Source organism: Gossypium hirsutum, chromosome D02 (genome assembly GCF_007990345.1).
Source record: "Gossypium hirsutum isolate 1008001.06 chromosome D02, Gossypium_hirsutum_v2.1, whole genome shotgun sequence".
NCBI classification, from domain to species: Eukaryota; Viridiplantae; Streptophyta; class Magnoliopsida; order Malvales; family Malvaceae; genus Gossypium; species Gossypium hirsutum.
In genome coordinates this window covers 164,763-188,492 of record NC_053438.1, presented here as the reverse complement: position 1 = coordinate 188,492, position 23,730 = coordinate 164,763, and the positions used below count along the sequence as shown (strand labels likewise).

The 23,730-nt window shown below is 34.1% G+C and overlaps 3 protein-coding genes, 1 non-coding gene and 1 pseudogene across 9 annotated transcripts; 3 read left to right on the top strand and 2 right to left on the bottom strand.

The window, feature by feature from the left end:
• Positions 1-30: 30 nt before the first annotated feature.
• On the bottom strand, positions 31-2,782 carry LOC107903856 (BTB/POZ domain-containing protein At3g08570). 3 transcript variants are annotated; one of them, XM_016830030.2, is made up of 4 exons: positions 2,304-2,782; positions 2,011-2,077; positions 778-1,935; positions 31-698 (listed from the first exon to the last, which is right to left on the bottom strand). In XM_016830030.2, exons 1-4 carry the CDS (start codon positions 2,387-2,389, stop codon positions 186-188), a joined length of 1,824 nt encoding a protein of 607 aa, XP_016685519.2. In that variant the 5' UTR covers positions 2,390-2,782; the 3' UTR covers positions 31-185. The 3 variants fall into 3 exon arrangements, with proteins under 3 accessions (XP_016685519.2, XP_016685527.2, XP_016685535.2); XM_016830038.2 differs by having other exon boundaries at positions 778-1,915; positions 2,304-2,446; XM_016830046.2 differs by having other exon boundaries at positions 778-1,859; positions 2,304-2,370.
• Positions 2,783-8,284: 5,502 nt separating this feature from the next.
• LOC107903884 (probable LRR receptor-like serine/threonine-protein kinase At1g06840) lies at positions 8,285-15,700 on the top strand (annotated as a pseudogene).
• A 1,239-nt stretch (positions 15,701-16,939) lies between these two features.
• On the top strand, positions 16,940-21,018 carry LOC107903889 (putative zinc transporter At3g08650). Of its 4 annotated transcripts, none has more exons than XM_016830087.2 (7): positions 16,951-17,258; positions 17,359-17,547; positions 17,687-18,251; positions 18,451-18,735; positions 19,079-19,207; positions 19,565-19,662; positions 19,897-21,018. In XM_016830087.2, the coding sequence occupies exons 3-7, from the start codon at positions 17,790-17,792 to the stop codon at positions 20,708-20,710; spliced, it is 1,788 nt and encodes a 595-aa protein (XP_016685576.1). In that variant the 5' UTR covers positions 16,951-17,258; positions 17,359-17,547; positions 17,687-17,789; the 3' UTR covers positions 20,711-21,018. The 4 variants fall into 4 exon arrangements, with proteins under 4 accessions (XP_016685559.1, XP_016685564.1, XP_016685576.1 ...); XM_016830084.2 differs by having other exon boundaries at positions 17,359-17,586; XM_016830070.2 differs by lacking the exon at positions 17,359-17,547 and having other exon boundaries at positions 16,940-17,258.
• An 83-nt stretch (positions 21,019-21,101) lies between these two features.
• On the bottom strand, positions 21,102-22,916 carry LOC107903898 (protein RETICULATA-RELATED 3, chloroplastic). The gene has a single exon (XM_016830101.2). The coding sequence runs from the start codon at positions 22,395-22,397 to the stop codon at positions 21,372-21,374; it is 1,026 nt and encodes a 341-aa protein (XP_016685590.1). The 5' UTR covers positions 22,398-22,916; the 3' UTR covers positions 21,102-21,371.
• TRNAY-GUA (transfer RNA tyrosine (anticodon GUA)) lies at positions 22,709-22,802 on the top strand. Its single transcript has 2 exons — positions 22,709-22,745; positions 22,767-22,802. It is a non-coding gene; the product is annotated as a tRNA-Tyr (tRNA).
• Positions 22,917-23,730: the final 814 nt, after the last annotated feature.

Here is a 23,730-nt window from a genome sequence, read left to right as displayed (position 1 = left end):
ATAATAATAATAAGTCGTATACTTTTCGGATAAAACGAAGGTACCTAAATAATATATATATAATTTGAGGTCAATTTTGTAGTTAAATCTAAATAAATAGATACATACATACAGTCAGTCAGAAATGAGAAGCTTCTTCACGTCCTACTACTTTCCTACTATTAAATACAAGCAAAGCAAATGTTTTAAGACACAGAATACCTTCGACTCCTTCCGCTTTTCCCTTCTGATCCGCGTGGCTTGCGACGTTTTCCTCCACCGGGACCGCTAAATATCCCGATCCTCCCGATCCCTTTCGATAAAGAAGTGAAGAAAGTCTTCCCATTCCCTGATTTCTCCATCATCCCACGTTTCATCACCACTTGCTCTTTCTCCAACTCACTCAACCTTACTCTCATTCTCGATATCTCGAGCTTCAGTTCTCGGTTTTCTCTTCTTAACGAGGCGTAGTTATCTCGAGGCGACATAGCGGCACTCGGGACACCGCTGCTTATTTTCTGGGACAAGAATCCATCGTCATTGCTCCCACACAAGGCATTCTTTAACCGTAGCTGCTCGAAATATAGCACCTTAATTGCCATTTGTACTGGGAGTCGCTCGTTTTGTGCTGCATGGTTGGTAGCTTCTTGAGATAGTTTTTGACAGTCTATGAATTTGCATAGCTTCTTGCATTCATGATCACTTAGCATTGGATGTGCCTGTAAGTACATTATTTGATTATAGTGTATAGTGCATACATACGTTGATGTATTTATGAACTGAAACTTAGTAACTTACCTTTAAGTATATATCAATTGCTCTGTAAAGACCGTCATCGATAACCCGAGAGTAATCTGGTAATGTTTCGATCATAGCAATGAATTTCTGCAGACTTAGATAAGGATCAGGTGCAATTTCAGCTAAATACGAATCGATAAGCCGTCCTACTTTCAATAAAGAACCATGGCCTAGAGAAGCAAGGCCATCCGACTCGTATCCGCCACTGTCTTCATTTTCTTCATCTTCGATTTGCTGTAAGAAATTTACGAGTATTCGGTGGACAGTATCAATGTCGAAAAGAGAATCTCCTGCTCGGAGAGATGGTATAAGCAAATCATCAAGTGAAGCCATTTCTAATCTAAACGCTATTCTCCTCTCAAGTTCAAGCCTACAAGCAACTGTTGCTTCTACCATGATTGCCATCCTAAGCATCCCAAATAGGAAACTCAATGGAACATTAGAGCTTTTCAATGTTGGTAAAAGATTTACAAGGGCTTCCACTATTGTCTTTTGCTCATTTTCTGTTGTACCAGAGTTCGAGTTCGGTCTTGCCGGGTTCCAAATTTGACATTTTCCGATACTTTTCAATGATATTTGAGCATAATGCATCAATGATTCCACTATACTGTCTGGTCTAACACCTATTCTTGCCATGGAAGTGATAACCTTATGATAATAATCAATTCTAAGGACTGATAGATCCTCAATCCACCATTTCATACACCCGGTTTTAAGTTCCGTTGATTCGCCGTTGCAATCTAATGTGGATAAACCGGACACTAATTGCTCTTTACATGCATTCATAGCAATAGCTTCCACACATGTATTTATAATTCCCAATTCCTCAACTATTGGAGGGAGATTCTCGCAAGTACAGAGTACTTCAACACATTTCTCAAGACTTTGAACTACAACATCATTCAAGTAAACTTCGGTTCGGGCAATAAGGTTTTCTTCACGGTAATCTTCGCTCATTTCCAAATATTCGGCCGCACAACGTAAGAGGGCGGCGTTTGCGGCAGTGATCTCGAAGTTCATGCCGTAACAAAACTTCATGGCGAGCTCGAATGTGTGTGGTCCACCCGGAAAATTAACCAATTCTAGTTTTGAAACATTGTAATCTTTTCCATCAGCAACCATTTTTCGAATCTTTCCACTTCGAGATACCAATGGAAACTTAAGAATACAAAAAGAAATTAAAAAAGTTTCAATTCAATTGCTAATTTGATGTTAAGACAAAAAAAGGGTTACCTTATGAAGTAGAAAGGATTCTCCATCAACAGTAATGGTGAAGTCCCCTGCAACATCTGAAAAGATTCTGAAACAACAAATTCAAGTCAGTAACATGACATAGTAGGTTGTACTAAGCTACCCTTGTTTCAACTTTCACCAACAGCTTTCATTAAAAACCTATGGAGAAGACAACAGATCTGTGTCTTAAACATAATAATTAACAAAAGCAAATGTAGTAATGATTTAAAGTGAAGAAGTAACATGATCATGTGAAGGTGTTAAGAAGACTTTGAGAGGAAGTAGAGATTTACCTAGTGGTGAAGGTGTTGGCAAACTTGGGAGCTTGGGAAGGATTGTTAGGACAAGACAGAGAGGTGTTGTCTGAGAATGACACCATTGCTTTTTGGCTTTAAATTTCTTGGCTTTCAGGTCCCAAGCAGATGCATTCGCAGGGTGGTATGGAGGGGAAAAGGAAACCAATCAATTACCTATTCTACTCTACTCCTTGTATGTATGTATGTATGTATGTATGTATGTATGTATTCTTCTACCTGATAGATAATACATAATGATAATAATGGAGATGGAGGGTGGATTTGCAAAATCCAAGGTTTTTCTTTTAGAAGCTGTGAGAATGAGCCTGACAAAAACACAGGCTGTTCACTTTTTTCACCTTTTCGCAACAATACAAAAATAAACAAATGTTCTCAGACTGAGTGCAACAACCATGGCAACAGTAGTTGTATTGTCTTGTGTGGTAATAGAAAAGGGAGGAAAAGAGGCAGGGACACTCACGCCATTTCTTAAAAGTCGCAACAAATTATAAGTTTCCATGTTATACTGCTTACGTTATCCCCTTTATGAACCCCATCACTAACCCGCTCCCACTCCATACGTTACTTTCCTTTTCCTTCCGTTTTCCTTTTTTTTTAAAGCAACTATTACTCACTTCGATAAATTTATTTATTTTTTTGTGATTCTAAAAAAAAAAATTACAAAATAGTTATTCAGATATTTTATTTTACCTTTTCTTAGTCTCCAAAAAAATGACTTGTCAACTTTTATATTTGACATAATAGTAATTTTAACTCTTAACATTTATATATTATGTTAATTTAGTTTTGATTCTAAAAAATTTGACCATCAACATTTACGCAGTGTAATTTAATCTTTTTTTAGTTTTATTTTTCTTTGTAACATATTTATCTAAAAAGCTACAAAAACAAATTTATCAATTAAATTTAATAAAAAATACCAAATTACATACTGTGTAAATTTTGAAGGTTAATTTTTTTAAAATCAATACTAAATTGACATAATGTATAAATGTTGAGAGTTAAAGTTGATATTATACCAATTTTAAAAATTGTCAAGTTATTTTCCAGTCAGCAATTTAACTGCATGCAACCAAAAAAATTCGAATTAATCCCTATATGTAAGATTAAAGAGTAAATTGATCATTTCTATTAAAAAATTCATACATTTATATTGTTAAAAGCTAACATATAGCTGGAGGAATACTTAGATAATTACTCGTGGGGTGTCACATGTAACTCATGCTAACGTATAGGACCAATTTTTAACAGTATAAATGGATGAAATTTATAACAGGATCAGTTTGTCCTTTAATCTAATATACAAGGATTAATTTATTCAGTTTTTAAAATAGAAGAGACAAAATGTAATCGAACTACTAATATAATGACCTTTATGGTATTTTTACCTACCTAATTCCATAATATAAATTAAGATTAAATGTTTTCCTATTAGTCAAAGAAAATGAAAAAAAGTGAATGTGGAGTGGACCACCTTGGAATTTGGAAGGAATTTCAAAGGTAATTTGATAAATAAAAGAAAAGCCATGAATCTAAAGCTGAAAAGAAAAAGGTAATGGGCACGACAGGCACACAACATCAATTGGCACGGAACTCAATAAGCACCCAATTATTAACTCACTATCATATGCTTTTCAATTATTTTTATTTTTAGGTTAAAATATGCAATTAGTCTCTTTACTTTTACAAAATTTGAGATTTAGTCTCTATATTTAAAAAAATTAAAAATTAAGTCTTCCAATTGTTTGGACATAAAAATTTCAGTCCAATCATTAAAATAGTAAGTATTTTTTTTTGTTAAAAATGATCAATTTAGCATGTTGATTAAGTTGCCCTCATGTTAAATTGAAATTTTAATAGGAATTACTAACGACGATAATGATTGGACTAAGATTTTTAAATTAAAAAAGTAAGATGATTGAACTTTTAACTTTTATAGTACAAGGATTAAATTTTAAATTCTTTAAAGTACATGAACTAATAGTATATTTTAACCTATTTTTTTATTTTTATTCCCTCCTCACCCTTCAATTATTATTACTTGTTTGTTTCTTAGCCATGTTTATAATATTTTTTTTGAACAATCTCATTATATGTTATGATCATATCTGTTCTTTTTGACCCAATATTTAGAACTACCCAAAGCCTCTCTCTAACCTATAAATAGTTCAATAATGTACTTCAGCGCACTCAAACCTACATCATTCCACATTGGGAACAATATTCATGTCAATCTAAGACTCAATCGGTCATATTTATAATAATTTGTGATAGGAGTTTATGTTAATATCTAAAGTTATATGTGCATTTTTATTTAAGCAAGGAGTAATTTACACTAATGATTCATAAAATAGTACACAATTTGATTAATTAATGCTTTACGGAAAGTCAGGCACCCCATTTCCAATTTTAGCTAAAGTATTGACTGCTGCATTTCCTTTCCTATTTTCGAGCTTCGTGTTGTGTAAAATGATAAAAAATAAAATAAAAATCAAATACAATATAATTACTTTTATTTAGAGGGCCTGAGTTGAAATTTTAAAATTTTGAAAGGGTGGAAGTTCAAAATTTTACTCTAAAAGAATTTATATAATATAAATTAATTTTTAAGAGGAGCTAAAATTACAAATTTTTTATTTATTTAAATCATCGAAAGGTAAAAAATTAATGCGATGTTTTCATAAGTGAATGAATTTTTAGGAAGTGATTTAAAGAAGTAAGATCGATTTAACTTTGTGGATAAGGTTTGTGCTTATACTTTGTATTTATTTTGACAAATTTATGGGCTAAGTTTAAGAAGATTAATTCTATTTTATTTTGGATAATTATTGGAGATAATTCAAGAAAATATATTTATATTAAAATTGAGAGTTTTGCTTTATCAATATTGCGTGAAGAATATATATTTATATTAAAAACATAGTTGGACTATTATTAATGTAGTTTATCTAAAAATAAACTAAACTCATCTCAACTTTTTGCACCCAATTGAGCTCTTGAATTTATAAAATTGACCAAATCAACCCTTAAATTGATGTTAATAGTTAATTGAATTGAATCATAGGGTTGCCACATCAGCACCAATCTCTGACATGGCATTGCCACATCAACAAAATAAAATTTTCAAAACAATAAGAAAATAAAAAATATTTTAAAAATTGAAGTTTGGAATGAACGTGGACAAATGGTTGTCTAGGTTCATTTGAATCTAGGCAACCATTTATCCAGATTTATTCTGAAACTATAAAATTTTTTTATAAAAATTATAAAAATCATAAATTTTTAATGAAATAAATCTCAAGCTAACTAACCTATTATGAGGCCAAAAAAGTCTTATCTGAGGCCCGACCCGTTTTTTAAACGGACATTATTTTTTTGTCAAAGCCCATTTTTTAGGTCTATATTTTCACCAAAATCCTCTCACTTTTCGGGCCGGGCCATCCGCCAGCTCTAACTCAAATTTACCATATATAGTTACAATATTTGCCTTGTTTGTGAAAGCTTGCTTATTATTATTTTTGTGTAGGATTTTGAAGAACTGTTTGATAAATTAGTCATTGTATATTAGATTAAAGAGTAAAATGATCATTTTATTAAAAATTCATCAATTTCTATTGTTAAAAATTGGTCACTATACCTCAGCTTGAGGTATACGTGGCATGTCATGTGTCACTATCTAATTATTCCATCAATATGTCAGTTTTTAACAGTACAAATAGATAAAACTTTTAACAGAAAAAATAAATTTACTTTTTGATCTAATGTATAATGATTAATTTTTTTTTTTTAAATTGATAATACTTCTATCAAAATAAATCATATGATGTAAACTCTAAGGAGACATGGACATGAATTTGTGATAAGGGGCATACAAATTTGGTTGTGGTTTCCATCATTATGTGTCGTGTTTTTCTTTCATGATATGGAATAAATTGTTTGTGAGAAGGCATGCGTTAGACTTTTCTTTGGGTTTCCAAGAGGATTGGGACATTAGGAAATTAATGAATGTGCATGCAAGTCAACAAAAACTTTAATTCAATTAGATATAACGAATTATTTTGTCCTCTAATTTTATAAAAAAATTATTTTAGTCCTTTATTTAATTTTTCGTTTCTTTTAGCCTTTAAACTTGTATTATTTATCAAATGACTCCAAAATTGATGGACAAATTAACGTCTATTAACTTTGATGACATGCTAATCCACGTGCATGTCACGTTAGCAATTAATTAATTTTTTAAAAAATTAAAAATATTTAAATAAATATTTTTTGTATAAATTTTATACCTTTTAAATAAATTTTAAATTTTAAAAAATTAATTAATTGCTATGTAGTATCCACGTGCCAATCTACGTGTATGCCATGTCAACACAGGTTAACAATTAATGTTAGCTTTTTTCATTTATTTTGGTATGATTTGACAAAAAATACAACTTCAAAGATTAAAAGAGACAAAAGAAATTAAATAAAAGGCTAAAATGATTTTTCTTATAAAATTGGAGGACCAAATCAATTATTATACCATTAGTGTGAATGTTTCCTTATTAAATGATCCCATTTGCCATCTCCCAACGCATAACTGCTGAGGGTGGTTCCACAGCTCACATGTCATGTACTTTCACCTTATTAAAGAGCAAATTTTGAGGGGGTTGGCTCCCCACGGCCGCCCCCTTCTCCTATATCTCAGGCATGAGGTGATCAGATATGAAATGATGATGTTGAATCTGCATTAATTTCAACCCTGTTCCTATCCTCTCGTTACTTGGATCATACGTTGCTCTATTTGTTTTTACATCACATAGGAGATGATATTAAAAGCGGATATATTCATAGTTTTTGTATGTTAAATAAAAAAGTACATTAATTTTAAATAAATTATTTAAATTTATCGTTAAAAATTTATTTTTTTTATAAATTAGCGTGTTATTATTTAATTATTCTGTCAATCATATTCGTTTTTAATATAAAAATAATAAAAATAATAGCTATTCACATCAGTAGGATTAAACTAATTGAGATGATTTACCATTTTCAAATTGAATAATAATAATAATAATAAAGCTTGAAAATTTTCCAACACGTAACATATCCCTGTTATTGTTTTTATAAATTGACTATTATCAGGTGGTGAATTGCTTGAAAAATAATCAAAATCTCAATAAATGATTAATAAAAAATGTTATTCAAACTTTTAATTAATATAAATTTTAAGTTCAACCTTGAACAGCAATATTATCGTATTTATCGACTCATTGGTTTCTTGAGATTTTAATTTAAGGTTTGTATTTCTTTAATTTAATTCATCACCTTATTATAAAAAGTAAAAATAAAAACTATCCAATCACGGTAATGGTACGGCCATATATCCTTAAACCTTAACCTTCAAGTCAATTCAATGCTTTTGACTTGACCTTAGTTTTTAAATTTTGTATTTCGGTATCTGAAATTAGTAAGTAAATTCGTTTTGGTCCCTAGAATTGAAAAATATAAAAAGTTTGATAACGTGACACATCGAGATTGTGTTAGATCATTACTTTAAAATTAAAAGATATATAAATTTTAAGGTGATGACCTGCTACAATTTTAGAGTGTCATATACAGTATTTTAATAACCAGATCTGTGGTTGAACCAACCAGATCTGTGGTTGAACCAATCAGACCATTAATTCTTGATTCAATTGATTTGATCGGTTCAACCTATTCAACTAGTGACTTTGTTCTAGCCTATAATATTTATTGGTTTTGAGCAGCTTTCAATTCTTTTACCGGTTGACGGAAAAAATATGGTATCAAAGTGAATACAATTACTAAGTTTAAGGGCAAAAAATTATATTATCATTTTTTTATGTTATGTTTTTTTGAATGGTTTGTAGGGAGCTGTAAGAGGGAGGCAATGTCGACCATATTTTTATAATATTAATGAGAAACAAGGAAATATCTGAATAAGATAATGTCTAAACTAAAAAATGTGTCTATCTTGATGATTTTATGCTTAAACGAGGATGTGTAAACTATGACAACAATGGGGTTTATGAGGAAAAAGTCAACACCCGTCTCCGTCATCATTCATTATTTCATTTGGTGTTTTATACAGCTGCTGTTCGCCGACCTAAAACGACTTCCGTTTGCTTCCTTTTCTTCCCTTCTAGCTACTACTAAATATAAAAGAGTAAGAGGTTAGTCAAGTTTTTTCATTTTTATTTTCTGGGTATTGTTAGTTTTTGTGTTTCTGTAAACATATAACTTTTGAGTGTTTGATGATAGTTGAAGTTGAAAGGTTATGAAGAAGATGATGATGAGAGTAAAGGAATGCTTATTGGCCTTGTGGCTATGGTGTGGTTGTCTCCTTCTTCTTGCTTCTGACTCTCCTGTTACCGATCCTTCTGAAGGTCTGAGTTATTATTCGTTTTCATCCCCTAATTTTCCATCTTTTCAGATTCCTAGTTGTTCACACCATGAATTATGTGTATTTTTATATGTCTATATCAACACTTTTTCATGCTAGCTCATCTTGATTGAATGTTATATTACACCCCAAATTGATCTAAAGCTACATCTTTAACACTCTTAGTTGTTCAAACCTTGAATTATATGTTTATGTATGTGTCTATATCGACACTTTTTCATGCTAGCTTATCTTGATTGAATGTTATATTACACCCCAAATAGATCTAAAGCTTCATCTTTAAGGTTCCTATTGTTCACGCCATGAATTATATGTATATATGTTTATATCAACACTTTTTCATGCTAGCTCATCTTGATTGAATGTTATATTACACCACAAATTGATCTAAAGCTACATCTTTTAAGATTCCTAGTTGTCCACAACATGAATTATATCCATGCTAGCTCATCTTGATTGAATATGATATTAGATATATAAATCAAGATACTGGTACTGTGTCATCCTTGTTAGTGTTTGGGATTGAGTTTATTTCTGTTCTATGACTCAACATATACATGTTCAATTTCCGAACTGCAGTTAGTGCGTTGCTTGCGGTGAAGACGCAGTTGGTTGATCCCTTGAACCGTCTCAGAAAATGGAACAAAGGGGACCCTTGTACATCCAACTGGACTGGAGTTGAATGTTCTGATCATCAAGGCAATGATGGATACTTACATGTTGAGGAACTGTGTGTTTTCTCTTTCCCACATTTACTTTTCTCTTCATTTCAGCATTATCCATTTTATTGATTATATATATATAAAGTTGTAGACAAAGTTATGGTTAAGTTTGTTCTGTAAATTGATGCAGTCAGCTGCAAAATATGAATCTCTCTGGAATTTTAGCACCCCGAACTCGGCCAACTTTATCATCTCAAAATACTGTGAGTTATGAAATAAAGTGCATGTTATGTCGTTAACCATTCTAGATAAATTCCATTTGTACTAACACCTTTTCTTTGAATTTCTTGAAGAGATTTCATGTGGAATGTTTTAACGGGTAGTATACCCAAGGAGATAGGACATCTCTCTACCTTAAGACTCCTGTAAGTTAGATTTTCTTATGCCTTCTTCTTCTCTTAAATAAAGGGATTAGAGTGAGCAAATAATATATATATATTTAGTTTTAACTTTCTGGGTGGCATTATGTTTGCAGACTCTTGAATGGGAACAACCTTTCAGGTTCTTTGCCAGATAAACTTGGCTACCTCCAACAACTGGACAGATTTCAAATAGACCAGAACAACCTATCTGGTCAAATACCAAAATCATTTGCTAACTTGAGCAGTGTGAAACATCTGTAATTGAATCAACAAGCTAAACTATATTTCAACTCAATAAGGAGATTAACACTTTTGTGGATATTTATCTGCTCGTTTGTAATGTGCAGCCACTTTAACAACAACTCACTTAGTGGTCAAATTCCCCTTGAGCTGTCTCTATTATCCACTTTGCTTCATGTGTAAGATCATATAAAACATGCTCATATCCATATTTATCTATATATGTTTGTGGTGAGGGATTAAAATTAAGAATTCCAATTCTCTGCAGGCTTTTGGATACTAATAACTTATCTGGATATCTTCCATCAGAGTTTTCGAACTTACCAAATTTGCGCATACTGTATGTTTCTTTTCTTTAATAATCTTTCTCGTTAAGTGATTACTTGTGGATTCCTTATCTTCCAGGTTTAACTTACTACTTATTGTGTTCTTCATGTCTGCAGTCAACTTGATAACAACAACTTTAGTGGATATGATATTCCAGCTTCTTATGGGAACTTTTCCAAATTAACAAAATTGTGAGTGTTAGTAAACTATTTACTTAGCCTTGCAGTTTATTTAGTGAAACAATTTCAGTGTCTATGCTTACAAAGGTAACTATTCATTGTGCCACTCAAGATTTTAAGAAAATCATAGGGACCAAGGCAATAGAGTACTGATTCTGTATACCTTCTTTGTCTGTCTTTTGTATTTAATGCACTAGAAATGATCGTACAAGCAATATGTTGCATGATCTGTTTATGAGTACTGATTCTATATGATTTTTTGTGGTGGTTTTCAGAAGTCTTAGAAATTGCAGCTTGCAGGGAGCAGTTCCTGATCTTAGCAGGATACAGAACCTTAGCTATCTGTATGTCAGGATTACTGTTCAAATTATTGTGTGATCTACATTAATATTGTTTTTTTAATGCGGAAATTTCCATCGTGTTGCGGCCAACAAACTTGACTTCTATTGTTGTTGCTGTATTCATGTGGCAGGGATCTCAGCTGGAATCATCTTACTGGACCTATACCATCAAATAAGCTTTCTCATAATATGACAACCATGTAAGTGAATTGCTAATTTGAGCTTAACAATTGTTTTGTTTTAACTGCTTCAATCTGGATTTCCCATTTCATCACTGGATGATAGGTTTAATCTTGTGAAATTACCTTCTGTTGCAAGGAAGACAAATTCCTGATAATAAATTACTTCTTGTTAATTGCAGTGATCTTTCATATAACCAACTAAACGGATCTATTCCTGGAAGTTTCTCGGGCCTTCCTTCACTTCAGACCCTGTGAGATTCTATATGCATGCTAAAATACTCCTATGTATATTTGCAAAGTCTAGAATCTAAATGCTGGTTTTTTGCAGATCACTACAGAATAATTTCCTGACAGGTCCTGTACCTACCAACATATGGCAGAACATGTCCTTCGATGCTAGCGCTAAGCTTAATATGTAAGATCTTAAACCATTACACTTCATTGACAAACTATGTATTCATGCTTATTGCAAACATATGGCGGTTACTAAAATAGAATTCATCGGTAATAGCTTTCCTTTATTTGCACATTCAAGATGCAGTGATCTCAGAAACAATGCATTCTCAAGGATTGAAGGAAATCTTAATCCTCCAGTGAATGTTACCCTCAGGTAAACTTCTTATTTCATTGGCATCATGCTATAACTAGGTCAGCTAATGGTTTAATGATTCAATTTGATCATTATCAGATCTTGAAATACTACAATAGCATCCCCACAAAATTCTTCATGATTTGACAGTTCACTAACCACACTTACTGCTAATGCAATGTTAAATTCATCATAAGCTAGAAATGGCTCATAATTTTAATGACATGCCCTGTTGTTTCTTTTGTATTTTTCAATGCATCCTCATTGGTTAACTGGATTTCATCTTAGTCTTGTAGCATATTTTCTGTTTTCCCACTTATATGCCTAAATGATTTCCATTTTTTTGCTACCGTTTGTAGTAAGGAAGTATTGACAGATTAACAGAAAGAATACCATCCTTTTTTATGAATTTGTCTTTAATTTCTTCTGTCAAATCCTTATAATCTTAGCAGTTTTTATTTAGGCTTGGAGGCAATCCTGTCTGCTGAAATGCGAACTCATTGAATATAAGCCTGTTCTGTGGATCTGAATCTGGAGAGGATGACATGCCAAACTTAAATAGCTCCAAAATGGAATGCAAAAGTCAATCATGCCCCATGGGCTACGAATATGTCCCAGCATCTCCCGTTCCATGTTTCTGTGCCGCTCCTCTTAGAATCGGATATCGTCTAAAGAGCCCCAGTTTTTCTTATTTTCCTCCATATATCCGACCTTTTGAGGAGTACTTGACTAGTTCTTTGAACTTCAGCCTATATCAACTGTATATTGATACGTACGTTTGGGAGAAAGGACCACGTCTAAGGATGTATTTGAAGCTTTTTCCTAGTGTCAATAGTATCCCCTCTAATAGTTTTAATGAAAGCGAAGTTCGGAGAATCAGGGACATATATGCATCATGGACTTCTTTGGACCATATGAGTTGCTCAACTTCACTCTACTAGGACCTTATGCAAATAGTACGTACTTCATTTCACATTTCTCGATACTTGATGGAAAATATGCTTTACAACAGTCTCATATTGTATATTATTATTATTAAAGATGCATTGTTTGATCTGTTATTGTTGTAGTTGACTTTGGGAGTGAAAATAAGGGTATCAGTACGGGCATTGTGGTAGCGGTTGTAGTTGGGGGTGTTGCCTGTGCAGTTGCAACTTCTGTTATCATAACAATTCTAATGAAAAGAAGATATGCTAGACACCACCGTGCAGTGTCAAGGAAACGCTTATGTAAGCTTCTTACTAGTTAAGATTTTTTTTTTCCCACCAATGATACAGCCTCCAATTATCACTAGAAAAGGAGCCCCTAAATTTATTGTTACACTGTGCAGCTACAAAGGCTTCTATGAAAATTGAAGGAGTGAGAGACTTTACGTTTAAAGAAGCGGCACTTGCTACTGACAATTTCAATAGCTCAACTCAAGTTGGACAAGGAGGATATGGAAAAGTGTATAAAGGCACTTTATCTGACAAAACAGTTGTTGCCACAAAACGTGCAGAAGAAGGATCTTTGCAAGGACAAAAAGAATTTTTGACAGAGATAAAGCTTTTGTCAAGGCTGCATCACCGGAACCTGGTTTCACTCGTTGGATACTGTGATGAAGAAGGGGAACAGGTATATTCTTCTAGTCCTAACCCCTAAGTACCTGTATTATGTCGATTATGCGTGTGAGTCTGCATGTGCATTTTGTTGGTGTCCTAAGGACGGCATTGATAAACTTTTAGGTACATAACGTATACTTAATCAAAGGTATAATTCATACGCTTGGGTTATTGGTGCATTTGCAGATGTTGGTGTACGAGTTCATGCCCAATGGCACCTTGAGGGACTGGCTTTCAGGTATGAATTTTCCAGGATTCATTGCTGTACAAGTTCTATATCATGCTCTTACTTGCATCTTTCACATTGAGCTGCCCAAGTGCTATCGATGAAAGTTCTTTTAGCTCATGAGTATGTTGATGCAGATAATGTTTAATTTCAAATTTTCTTATCATATAACTGATTTAAACCATGATATATGCAGCTAAAGCTAAAAACACCCTGAATTTTGGAATGAGATTACGTATTGCACTGGGTTCAGCGAAAGGAATTCTTTATCTCCATACTGAAGCAAATCCTCCAGTATTCCACCGAGATATCAAAGCCACCAACATTCTTCTGGACTCCAACCTTAATGCAAAAGTTTCTGATTTTGGTCTCTCACGGTTAGCTCCAGTCCTGGAAGAAGACGGGACTGTGCCGGATCATGTTTCCACGGTTGTGAAGGGAACACCGGTGAGTTACCTCTGTTTAGCATGTAAGACTCCTTGAAGATATTGCAGGAAAGGTTGCCTTACACTTAGAGTGGGAATAGACAGTGAAATATATAGCTAAGAGGCATCTTCCCTTCATACATTATACTTCCACCATTTTGGTTGTACTGTTGGTTAAGGATAAAGTTCAGATTGTATTGAAGCACTTGTATTATGAGTTAAATTGCATTTTGCCCCCTCTACTCAGAAAATAGGCAAATTAGCCCCTATATATTAGATCAAAGAGCAAACTGGTCCTATTAAAAATTTCATCTATTGTTACAAATTGGTCCTTGTAGGTCAAAATGAGTTACACGTGTAACTATTTGATTATTCTATCAGTCACGGCAGTCTTTAACGATAAAAATGGATGAAATTTTTAATAGAAATTATCAATTTGCTATTTGATCTAATGTAAAGTGACTAATTTACACATTTTTTAAGTTAAAGGGACAAGATACAATCTAACTCCTAGTACAAAGACTTCCATGATATTTTTTCCGATTGTATCCCTGAACTTAACACATATTAGTGGCAATTAATACTGCATTACTGAGTTTTTACTTGAGTGCTTTTTTGTTGCATGCAGGGTTACCTTGATCCAGAATACTTTTTGACACATAAGTTGACTGACAAAAGTGATGTTTATAGCCTTGGAGTTGTTTTCTTGGAACTGTTGACGGGTATGCATCCAATATGGCATGGCAAAAACATTGTCCGAGAGGTACTTTCATAGCTGCAACAGTATTTGTGATGCATGTTTTACAATTGGTAAAAGTACTATGGAGGCCCTTATATTAGGAGTCGGATTGCATTTTGCCCCTCAATTTAGAAAATGAACAAATTAATCTCTATATGTTAGATCAAAGAGCAAACATGTCCTTTTGTTAAAATTTCCATCAATTTCTACTATTAAAAACTGGTCTCAGTTTGTCAACGTGAAGTACATGTGGTGCTGTCTTTGTTTGGTTTTTTCATCAGCCACTCTAATTTTTAATAGTACAAATGGATGAAATTTTTAACAAAAAGGACCAATTCATATAAGAATTAATTTACCCATTTTTTTGTAAAGGGGGCAAAATGCAATCTGAATCCTAGTATATCAACCTCCATGGTACTTTTACCTTTACTATTTTCATTGATGTAGTGGATGCTAAAGCTAGTATAATACAAAACTCAGGTGAAAACAGCATATGAATCAGGCATGGTATTGTCTATAATAGACAGTAGAATGGGTTGGTATCCAGCTGAATGTATGGAGAGAATGGTAAGTTTAGCCCTGAGTTGCTGCAATGACGAGCCGGAGAAGCGACCGTCTATGTTGGATGTGGTGAGACAACTGGAATACGTACTCAAAATGATGCCGGAAACTGATTCGGTTTCTTCATCAATCGAGTTGGTTCCTTTATATTCAGGCAAGTCATTGACATCGTCCTCATCGTACGGTGGCACTAGCAATGAAGTATATGTTTCGTCATTGAATGTGACAGGGAGTGATCTTGTTAGTGGTGTAATTCCTTCCATTTCACCCCGTTGACAGTGAGGCAACAAGTGAACTTATTGGTATTATTATCATTGTTAATGATATGTAAATATATACAACCAGTTTCAATTTTTCATAATATAATAGAGGACTGTAATGTGATAATCTAGGAATGGTTGGCATTTCAGAATTGTACAACAAATAATAGCCATTTTCCTTGAATGCATCAATTCTCAGATTTCTCATTCTTATACAATATGACTCATATGGCATGTGACTATGGAATACATGTTAAATCTCATTATCTACTAGCTGAGGTGAAGCGATTTTTTTTTTCCTTTTTTGTGGTAGCTAAAATGCAATTTTAATTTTACATTGGTCTATATTTTTATGATTTTCAAAAGGACTAAATTAAAATTATAACATTTATTAGAGGGCCAAACTATAATTTTACTATATATTAAACCTAGAAAGACTTATTTTCTATTTTAGGGGGAGGCCCTTGCCCACGCCCTACCCCCTCCCTTGTCTGCAACTGCATTTCCAACCCTTACTTTCTACAACAAATGAATCTCCATTAGATAATACCTCATATGTTGGAATATATTCATCAATTAAACAAATTATGAATACGAGTTGATTACCTTGAGGGTGTTCAATAGCGTATCTCTTAAGATTTAACAGTTCTTTGGTTAGTATATTCAATAACATCTCTCGTTATAAAATCTAATAATAGATTGTGATAAAAAAATACTTAATATGCTCAAATGGAGGGGAGGGGGAGTGAGACCAGAATGAGAAGTTTTGTTAAATAATTCATCTAAAGTTACTATTAAAAATTGGTTATTTGTAAGTCAACACAGTGTGAATGTAACATGCCATGTGTCATTATTTATTTTATCTCTCATACTAATTTTTAATAAAAAATGTGGAAGGAGAGAGAAAAGAGGAAGAAATATTTTATTTTACCTTTTGGTAACTTTATTTTAAAAAGTTACTAAATATTCACTAAATTATTTGAAAGTTTTCATTTAAGTTACTGAACTATTTGAAAGATTTTATTTAAGTCATTGGGCTAGTGAGCTTTAAGCATTGATTTGGTGATCGACACAGTGGATCGGTATCTATCAACAAATAGAAGAACTTACTTTAGATCCAAATCGATTTGACGATTAGTGTCAAAGATCAGAGAAGACGATTGTTTGTATTTTAATTCGTAGATTCGTGACGTTTAAAGTTGTCTCATGAAAAAAATTAAATTGTAGAAAAGAAAATGAATGAAAACTTTCGCTTGATGCATACAATGCAAATAAAGAAAACATACAATAGCTATTTTAAAAATACAGTAACTTAAATACAGTGACCATTTTGTAATTTTTTGAAGTTAAGTACTAATAGTTGAATTTCAAAGTTAATTAGGTACCTAAATGGAAATAGTTAATTTCGAAGTTGAGTTTTCTTTAAGTGAAAAAATATTCCCCAATATGATTTGGTAGTGAAATGATAGTAGGTTAAATTTACTAAAAAAGCAGTGAAATTTCCAATCCAACAGTGATCCCTCACCTCAGCATCACCGATTCAAGGAGCGATCGGTAAGGCTGGCTGGGGGTTTCAGCAGCTGGAAACTGGAAAACAACGTGCTCACAATTATTATTAAATCCTTTTATTTTATTATATGTTTTAGTTTGTGTTTATTCCTCTGGAACCCAATTGTCTCTTCTTCACATTATCAACTGAAAAATTAAATAAATAAAGAAATCGTTGAAGATCGTTCCTTTTTTTGTTTGTTTGGAAGCGCTTTTGCATTTGGTCCGTAAGTTTCCTTTACGCTTTTTTTTTTTAATTATCTTTATTATTAATTAGTCCTTCTCTGAAACTTTGGTTTTTGCCCCTTGATTGCAAAATTCAGGCCTTTTCTTTCCCACCATTAAATTTGCTTCACTCATTTTGTGTTTTACATCACTATTGGATACCGAAAAGGGTTGTCTTTGGCTTTGGGAATTGGGGAATCTTAAGGATCCTGCTTCATGTTAGTGTCTTTGATTGTTCATCTTATCAATTAGCTTGGGTTTCTTTCTTGGGGGGATTTCTGTGGCAGGTAGCCTCTGCTGGATTAAAATAATTTTCAGATAACTATGTACGATTACTTTATGATAATATTTCATTTTAGCCTTGGATTACTAGTGAAGGATTTTTGTTGCAGATACATGAAAATTTTGCATTTTAATGTTGCGCAGGTGCGTTTCCAAACTCACTGCAGGATTGGCTTCACTTGGGGGGATTCTATTTGATTAATAACAATCATTATTGTTGATAGATTTCTGGAAAAAAATTAGAGCAATGCTGTTTAGAGTCAAGCATCTGTTTCTCTCTTTGTACTTCATATTTGTGTTACTTGAATGCGCTACAGCAGATGGTCAAAGCGAAATTTCGAAAGGGATAAGATCTCCCCCCAATAATGTAGGCAACAATGTTATAGATGGCACTGGTACGGAGAAAGTCATAAGTTTTAAGGATGACAACAACTTAATGAGTAACTGGAAGGGCAGTTACAGCAGAGTGTCTCTGTCCACAGTTGCCCTTTTGACATTAGCAATGGCTGCAGCAACTGGTTTAGGTGCAGTTCCATTTTTCTTTGTGGAACTTGATCCTCAGTGGGCTGGGATATGCAATGGAATGGCTGCTGGTGTCATGTTGGCTGCAAGTTTTGATCTCATACAGGAAGGGCAAGAACATGGTGCTGGAAGTTGGGTTGTTATTGGGATTTTAGCGGGTGGTGTTTTTATTCTGCTTTGTAAGAAGGTGATCACAATCTCTCTTTATCAGTTTTTCGGTTTGTAAAATTATTTTAGGATCATTGTTACTTCTCAGTGAGTTTAGACTGCTGATACTGCATGCCATACACAATGCTGTCTTTTTAACTTGTAATTTGGTGGTATCAACGTATTTTTTGGCTATAATATCAACATCTTATATTTCTCCAATCATTTTTGGGTTTCAGTTTCTTGAACAATATGGGGAAGTAAGTATGCTGGATATAAAAGGAGCAGATGCAACTAAAGTTGTTCTTGTTATTGGAATCATGACACTGCATTCATTTGGAGAGGGCTCTGGTGTTGGAGTTTCCTTTACCGGCTCAAAAGGTTTTACTCAAGGCCTTTTGGTAACTTTGGCCATAGCTGTACATAACATACCGGAGGGATTGGCTGTGAGCACGGTTCTTGCATCAAGGGGTGTTTCTCCACAGAATGCAATGCTATGGAGCATTATTACATCCTTGCCACAGGTACCTAATCATGTTAATTCTGTTGTCAGGAGCATATCTGTCTGTATCGAATGAAATTGGAACTTCCAAGATCGGGTTGAAAAAGAAACGTAGAAGAAGATATTGTGAAGTAGAAAAGTTGGTTAAAATTAAAGACCAGGTAAATAACTTCAATGGAGAATAATTGTGAGCAGAAAATTAGTAAAAGACCCACTTGTAAACTTTCAAGTGCATGCTTGATTTATATTGCAATAATGAAGGACTACTTGGTTTTATCTGTTAAATGGGCAAAAGCAATGATAGAAATAAAATATTAAGGTTGTTTATTCCCTTTAATTTTTTTTCTTCGAAACATTTTTGCCAGCCAATTGTTGCAGTTCCTTCTTTTATGTGCGCCGATACATTTAATAAATTCCTGCCCTTTTGTACTGGTTTTGCTGCTGGATGTATGATCTGGATGGTTGTTGCTGAGGTTCTCCCTGATGCATTTAAGGTAATTGTGATTCTTGCGCTTAAAAAATATATGTTTGAATCTTCAATCTACAATAATTTTTGTAGACCTTTTGTTCTATTTTGATTTGTATCCTATGAAGAACACTTCATTGGTCAGTTCGCAGTATACTATTATAATGAACTTATCTAGCTATGGTAATGCATAACTACTACTGCCATCCTCTTCACTGTCTCTCTTCTGCAAAGCCTAAAAAGCTATATAAAACAACTTTATTTGAACAGCAATTTGTAAATTGGAAAGATTAATCTTGTTCGACCATGTTTAAATTTTTTTTTTATGCTTTCTTCTTTGTTCTAGAGAAATGATGTCTTCCCTTCTCCATCATTTTTTTAATAGGAAGCTTCACCAACTCCAGTGGCATCAGCTGCTACGCTTTCAGTAGCATTCATGGAAGCTCTAAGCACTCTTTTCCAGAATTTCACTCATGACTACAAGTGAGTTAACTGAACTATTGTTTGTTGAGAAGAATGCATGACCGGATATAACATCATTGCATGAGTAAATACAGCTACTTTGGGTTTCTTTTTGCTTGATATATGGGTGTGTTGCCCTTGATGCAATCTGGCCATCTGCTTTTGTTCTTAAATGCTGCCCTACTCTTAGCTGCTATATTGTGATTTCATTTTAACTTGTCTCATTGACTAAATTCTACTGTTTTAAATTTCCAGTTCTGAGGATGCTTCTGGCTTCTTTGTTTCATTGCTTTTTGGCCTTGGACCTTTACTGGGTGGCCTTGTGCTTGTTTCATTTGCTCTTGCTTTCCATCTTCAGCATGCCCTTCTCATGGGTACTGCATCTGGCATTGCCTTCATCCTTGGTGCCTGGCGACCGCTGCAACTACTATTGTCTTCCAAAATGGGATTCTTACCACTTATGTTGCTACTAACTGTAGGAGCTGCATTTGTCCATGTTTCAAGCTCTACTATTTTGTTGCTTGTTGGTAACAAAAGAAGTTCTTCCAATAACCTTCCGACAGTAACAAGATTTCCGGTGAGTGTTCTCACTCTCCAGTCATTTTTAGCGTGTGGAGCTGTGGCTTTTCATGCTCTGGCTGAAGGGCTTGCACTAGGAGTGGCTGCGCCAAAAGCTTATGGACTTGGCCGGCACATGGTCCTTCCTGTATCCCTTCACGGGCTTCCACGTGGTGCAGCTGTGGCCAGCTGCATCTTTGGAACTACTGGCAGTTGGTATGGCTCTCTTGCAGCAGCTGCTCTAATCAGCGTCATAGGCCCGATATCTGCAATTGGAGCAATATTGGCAGGAATTGACTACAGTGGTCTTGACCATGTGATGGTTTTGGCCTGTGGAGGATTGATCCCATGCTTTGTTAGAATAGTTCAAAGAGCAGTAAGGTTAGATATCCGAAAAAGCAGCTGCGGTCTTGCTGTTGGAGTCGGTTTTGCTACTCTTTGTTTAGCATGCACCAAGTTGGTTTGCTTGCATACACCTTATTGCAATTCTGCTCCGGAGGCTGTCAGATAAGATGATTGTGCTTTGAGTATGGCCTTTGCATTAGTTTTTACGGGTCGGTTTAGCTCCACAGTCATGAAGGGAAGGACTCAATAGGATTTATAGTTCAACATGAGAGGATGGGGGTTTCATTCTATTGTATGCTTTAGTTTTAATCATTCTAACAGACAAGGGGATCCCTAGGCATTGCTCGTTTGGATTTTCATTTGAGAGCCCTTGGATCTAACATCTTAAGAATGTTTATATTGGTTGACAGACAGACAGAGAAAGTGTTCATAGATTCTCCCCCTGGTGAATACAAAAAAGTTCCCTTTTCTTTTTGTTCTTTCTTAAGGATATAGTAATGTGTATATATATGTATCTATATATTATTCTCAAATAGGGTAAAAGAAGAGTTGAAAGATCAAGACAAATCCTGCTTTTCATTTCCAAGGCAACTATTTGCTGCTAAGCATCACTGTCCAAGTGATTTCAATTCAAGGAAGACACTTTCTACAAAAATCACTAAGAAAATGCAACAGAAAACATCTCATCCACCCTCATGAATTATGACATCAAATCCGGAGACTGACTTGGATCTTATTCCAAACATTATGATCACATGCTACATCCTAGTTACAGAGATAGGCAGAGAAAAAGCTACGACAAAAAAGTAAACAAAAGGGGGTAAAAATCACTTAAAAGTCGACTGACTGTTGTCCAAACTGTCACCGTCCACCGACTTCTTCTCCTTGTTTATGTTTGGTGGCTTCTGTTCAACACTCTGAGATCCAGTAAATTTTGCTAGTATTACAAATGTCATTCCTCCAAGTACATTATTTAAGCATCTCAGAACCACCACTGATGACTTAAATGCCAGGGGAGGAAGTCCCTTAGCCAACAAAAACTCGACCCCATTCAAGGTTTGGTACCTCAAATTGCTGCTAACCCCCATGTGAGTAGCCCAAGTGAAGGCATTCAACAAGGTAGGAGGTGGCTTGTTAGGTGTTTCAAAGCTGGGATCCATTTTCTTCCTCATCATGATCAACCCATTTGAGATTGCAGTTCCAACAAGGCCTGCAGCAAATCCAACAGCAGCAAACACAGCTCCTTTATAGACAAAAGTCCCAAAACGGTTCATTAAGGTATAAGCACCTGGTTCAAACATATGACTTTGTGGACAATTTGCAAAGATGGAAGGGAGACTTGAAGATGATGCAGAAGCTGTTGGTGCTAAAAGATACATAAGAAGGAAATTCAAAATTGAACCCACAACAAGAGTTGAGAAAACGAAGTCGAGCTCATTAAGACCAAAATTAGGACGTGAAGCCATGTCTCCAACAACACAAGCACTAACACCCACCAATTCTTCCATTAAAACCTTGAATGGGAACTGAGGATCTGCTGCAACCCTGTCTCTCCATCCACTTAGAAGAAGACCCAAAATGCCAAAGCGCTGCCATAGATCATCGTTGGAGTTGGAACCGCCATCGCCTTTACCACCACCTCCGTTACCACCAACCCCATGGTTTCCGTCGTCTCCTCCGCCGCATGAAAACTGAAGTTTGGGAATGGAAATCTGAGAAGGCTGAAACCGGAACGGTTGGTTTCGAGGGAAGGAAACAACATGCGGTGGTTGTGATTTGAGAGGGCGAGCACCGCTCGTGTTAGGGAATTTTCTCGTCAGGTCCGAGAAACTATACCGAGCCATGGCAGCCATCTGAACAATCAAAAATCAACTCTGCAAAAGAGTTAAACTAAACCTGCACAGATTGATTCTTTTTAGGAAATTTGATTATCGTAAAAAGAGCAGAAGAGAACAAGGTTAGATGATGCAAGAACAAAACAAAGAAAGTAAAGACAGAGCTGGAGAATGCGAGAAATGTAGTTGAAAATTGAAAAGGTAATGCTCTGTGTCTGAGATGGTATATGTAGACACGGAAGTGGTTGGTGAAGACTGAAGAGCGAGAAATAGGGTTGTATTGGATTTTACTTTGAATAAAATAGCTTTTTTTATCAAAGTGATGTGATCCGACCTTAGCTCAGTTGGTAGAGCGGAGGACTGTAGTAGGAGGCTTTCCTGTCTGAAATCCTTAGGTCACTGGTTCGAATCCGGTAGGTCGGATTAGGTTTTTGCATTTTTATTTTTTTTGCCTTCTTCCAAGTCTTTCCTTGGCAATGACACAAACAATAAACAACAATCCATTTGATCGCATTGTATTTATTTTTATGATTTTGCATTTTTATTCTAAATTTTTGCATTCTTACTTCTAATTCTTTCCTTTGACAATAATAATAAATAACAAATTATTGACTTGAGTATTTAAGTATGACATTAACATACTTTATAGTTATTGAAGTCTAGCTGAATCTAAAATATGAGGTTAAAATTTTACTCAAGCCCGTCTCTATTTGTAATCGACTAACCCAAACCCATTTTAAACTTGTTCATATTATTCTTTAAATTTTTGAACAAACGTTTATATTGTTTTTAATTTAATATTTAATAAATTTATATGTTTATTCGTTTATTAAAATTTTATATATTGTCAACTTAACATTTATAATATATATAAAAGGTTAAATTATGCTATTTAGCCCCTGTATTTTATGAAAGTTGTGAATTTAATCTCTTTAATTTGGTCATTTTTAGTCGCTATACTTTTCAAATTTTAGAATTTCAACCCTCATCAAACAATAATTGTTAAATTCATTAAGTTCTTTAATTTTCAAAATTTGATGGGACAAACATATTGTCATGTTAGCTCGTTATTTTCACGTTTTACTTGCTAAAAATCTAGTTAATGGGCTTAGAATGATTCAATTGTAGAATATATACTAAATTTACAACTGTACACAGTATAACACTAGTAATTGAATTTAACCAAATGAATTTAACTACTATAGTTTGGACTAAAATTTCAAAATTCAAAAAATATAAGAACTAAAATTGATTGAATTAAAGTATAAGGGCTAAATACACAACTTACATAAAGTACAGGGACTGATAGCAAATTTAACCTATATAAAAATAACATAATATAATATATTAT